Source organism: Propithecus coquereli, unplaced genomic scaffold, assembly GCF_000956105.1.
Source record: "Propithecus coquereli isolate 6110/MARCELLA unplaced genomic scaffold, Pcoq_1.0 Scaffold11, whole genome shotgun sequence".
Classification (NCBI taxonomy): domain Eukaryota; kingdom Metazoa; phylum Chordata; class Mammalia; order Primates; family Indriidae; genus Propithecus; species Propithecus coquereli.
Window position 1 is genome coordinate 8,847,815 of NW_012134969.1, and position 4,015 is coordinate 8,851,829.

General features: G+C 38.7%; 1 protein-coding gene across 1 annotated transcript in view; it reads left to right on the forward strand.

Moving 5' to 3' along the window:
• NEK3 (NIMA-related kinase 3) overlaps positions 1–4,015 on the forward strand; it is a gene marked incomplete at its 5' end in the record, with an annotated part of 21,307 nt that overhangs the window by 13,314 nt on the left and 3,978 nt on the right. The window contains one exon of the mRNA XM_012648392.1: positions 1,873–1,957. Within this exon, the coding sequence (XP_012503846.1) occupies positions 1,873–1,957 (85 nt within the window). The remainder of the gene's footprint in view (positions 1–1,872; positions 1,958–4,015) is intronic.

A 4,015-nucleotide genomic window follows, 5' to 3' on the forward strand; every position in this document is an offset into this window, starting at 1 on the left:
ACAGGGATACAAAAAAAGACTAGTTTGGACACTTTAATGGTGGATAGATTGTTCTCTGCATAGTGTTAGTACCATATTTACTCTGGCTTGTTGTGGGTCAGGTAGATGGCTTTTGTGGGCTGGCCTAGGAATCTAACCATGAAAATCTAACACTGATCTTAAAAGAAAAATGTATCCCCAGGTTTCTGAAGAACCATCAGTCTTTAAAAAAACACAGAACCTTTTCTAATGTGAACTGTGGGCTTCGGGTGATAGTGATGTGTCTGTGTAGGCTCATTGATTGTAATGGTGCAGTGTGTTGATGGGGAGGTGGTGTCAGGGGGACAGGGGTATGTGGGAATCTTTGTACTCTCTGATCCATTTTTCCGTGAATCTAAAACTGTGCTAAAAAAATAAATTTTATTAATTAAAAACAAACAAAAGCCAGAGCTTTTTTAAAAGTTGGGAACCATCCACATAATAGCTGTAGTCTATCCTGAGCAAATATCAAATTTAATTTATTGCGTCTTTGGAAGTTGTCATCTCTGACTTTTTTCAAAGCTATTTTTATTCCTTTTCATTTGTCATCAATGACTTCCTTCTGAAGAAATCCAGCAAAGATAGTAGATATGAACAGAATGAGAGAGAAGAGCTAAGAACTGTAAAAATCACCCACTGTTGGGACATGTGCAACACCTCCATTGTCTGGTGCTCTTTATCTTAGTGCTATACTCAGATACTACAAAAGAAATACTGTGAAAACTCTATTGTTTTCTTAAAGTTAACTGTTAACTGTTATTTTTGGAAAGATATAACCCCTTCAGTCTTATAATTCAAGCTTTTCACCATTACTTAAGAGATAGCCACTTTTCTTTGTTCTGCCAATTTGCTTTGGCATTAATTTACTTTAGATACTATTAATATTTTATAGCTTTTGTTCACATCCCAGCATAGCGGGGAAATTAGTTTTAAAATGCTGGGCAAGAGGAAAAAGAACTAAGAAAAGTTTCAAGATAGTTTGGAAAAGTAGTTTTACAGTTTCTAAAAAGAGAGGACTGAAGTAGTTTATTGAGGAATAGACCCAATCTCCCAAGTTAGAGAAATGCCACCGTATTGGAACCATGTGTCCGGTGGCATCTCCAATTTAGTCCATAGATAGTGAGACCAGAGCAGTGAAGTGCAGGGGTCATGTCTGACTTGCTCACTCTTGTATTCTTAGTGCCTGTCATCATAGTTTTTCAATAGCAATTTTTAAAAATGTTTAGTGAATAAGGGACATGAACTGCAAGGCTCTGCCAGAGAAAAATGAGGCAGGAGCCATCCCTGCCAAAGGGATCAGTTGCCAGAGTTCTCCGCTGCCTCCTGCTGGTCCCCTGTGAGTGAATCAGCAGCTCACTTGTTGGGGATACCTATTCCACCTGCTGTGAAAGCTGTCAGGAAAAGCAGACTCCACTAGCATGCACTGAGGAGGATAGCAGCCTTCAAGTCTGCAGAGTATATTACCGCTTAGTGCTTAAACAGGTTGCCATAAGTGAATAGAGATGTCTTTTAACTTTCAGATTTTAACATTAGGAATAAAAGAACAGAAATAGCCTCTTTTAACAGCCGGGTATATTACTGGGTGACTACAGCTTGATATCCCTATTTAGGATAGCAAAGAGCTTTGGCTCTTTGACTTTAAAAACGTCACCTGTCCGTCAAGTTTTATGCAGATCATGTTAGGAACTTTATGAGTCTTTAAGTGCTTTCTCTTTCTGCCTTCTCTATGTCTCTCTTTTTAAGCAGACCCCAGCAAAATCAGGATAGCTTTGGGAAATGAAGCAAGCATGGTGGTAAGTGCTTTAAAATTAAATTTATGAAACATCTATCTATTGGGTACTGGGTACCCTTAAGTGCTGTGAGATATCTGGAAGACTATGGCCTGGTTGCTCCAGTGTTACCATGAGAAATAATCTGGAGCTGTTGTCTTGCACTGCAGGTGAGCCACTTCAGATCACCATTTATCGTGTTTGAGTTTTTTTATTTTTTAGAAGCTTTTTAAGGTCTTGCTATATTACCCAGGCAGATCTCAAACACCTGGGCTCAAGCCATCCTCCTGCCTCAGCCTCCTGAATAGCTGGGACTGTAGGTGTGCACCATGGCACCCAGCTTACTGTGCTTGTTTTTTCATTTTTAATTATTGATAACAGTGGTTTTAATATGGTTGCAAGAGAACTTTGTCCTGCTTTCAGTCATGCATATCTTGTTTCAGCCTGCCTTTTTGTTTGTTTTTTATTGTGGTAAAATATATGGAACATAAAATGTGCTATTTTAGCTGATTTTTAAGTGTCCAATTCAATCACATTAATTACATTCATAATATTATGCAACCATCACTATTATCTATTTCTAAAACTTTATCACCCCAAACAGAAACTCTGTACCTGTTAAATAGTAACTCTCCATTTCCACCACCCCAGCCCCTGGTCTCCTCTAATCTACTTTCTGTCTCTATGAATTTGCCTATTCTAGATATTTCATCTGAATGGAATCATAAAATATTTGTCCATTTGTGTCTGGCTTCTTTCACTTAGCTAATGTTCGCAAGGTTTCGCTGTGTTGTAGCATGTGTCAGAACTTCATTCATTTTTATAGCTTACTAACATTTACGTGACTATTTTGGTCTTAACGTTTTTCTGTTCAAAACTCGTAGTGCCTCCCTGTTAGCCCACAGATCATTTTTCAGCCTGGCACTCAAGTCTTGTTCATCTTGTCCAGCCCTGGGCACCTGTGATGCTCCTTTACACTGAAGGTGCCATAAAGTTGTGAATAATAATGTCACACCCACCTTAGCAACTCATGTAATATTGATGATTTTTTTTCAGTATTTTAATTCAAAAAGGAAAAGATGTACTGACAACAAATTATTCTACACGTGGAATGTACAATAATTAAACTTGTAACTTGTTTGAATGAACCTTAGATTATAAATAAATAACAACATACCACCATTACATTGCTACAAATAGAATATATCCTGCCCCTGCACTTTTTTTTCTTTTCATGGTAATGTCGGAGTGTTTTTTTTTTCCTAGCTTTATTGAGATATAATTTACATGCAATAAAATTTACCCATTTTTAGCATACAATTTGATGAATTTCGGTAATTGTATTTATACAGCCATATAATCACTGCCACAGTCAAGATATAGAAGTTCCATCCCTCTGCAAAGCTTCCTCATGACCTCTTGCAGAAGGTGCCGAACCCTGCCATAGGCAACCACCACTATAGTTTGAATTCGCTGTCCTGTAGTGGAGACAGTGATAGTGGACACCGTGATGTGTGTATGCGAAAGGAAAAGGGTACAATACGTAAACAGAATGGAGAAAAGACCAAAAAGTCAGTCAGACAACAGAGGACTTGAGATAGGCAGAGTCACGTGCTGGCCAGCATGGTGCGCTGGGAAGAAGGCAGAGTTGAGCTGCCCCAGACGGAAGGTGGCGGAGCTACAGGAGCAGAGAGCAGTGCTCCTCCATGGGGAGGGAAGGCCGCAACCCCTTGGGGGTTTTTCAACAGCCCCTCACCTCTCCTCCAAGATTCTGATGTCTTTGGCGGGGGTGCTTTGAAATCACTGCTGTAGTGAGCCGCCACTGTTAAATGATAGAGATTTTTGTGTCTCCTCATTGTGTGGGAAGAGAAGTTTGAGAATCACTACGTAGAAATAAAACTCAATGTGCCAGCCAAGGCCCCAGTGTGCCTGGGACTGTCTAGGTACTAAATCTGTATTCCTTCTGAAAATATATGCAGATTTAATAAAAACTACATAGTGTTACTTCATGAAATAAGTCAAGGGCTTTGATAATCTGAAAAAATACTGAATTAAGTGGGAACATTTTGACTATCTATAACAACTTTATAAAATAGCTCATTTTGATATTACAGCATAAAAGCCCAGTAGAGCAAACCATAATGAAATTTTCCATTACTCTTTTCCTCAATAAAGACCTGTCATTTATTGCTGTCATTTTTATATATCGTCTTCATATTTGTAATCAT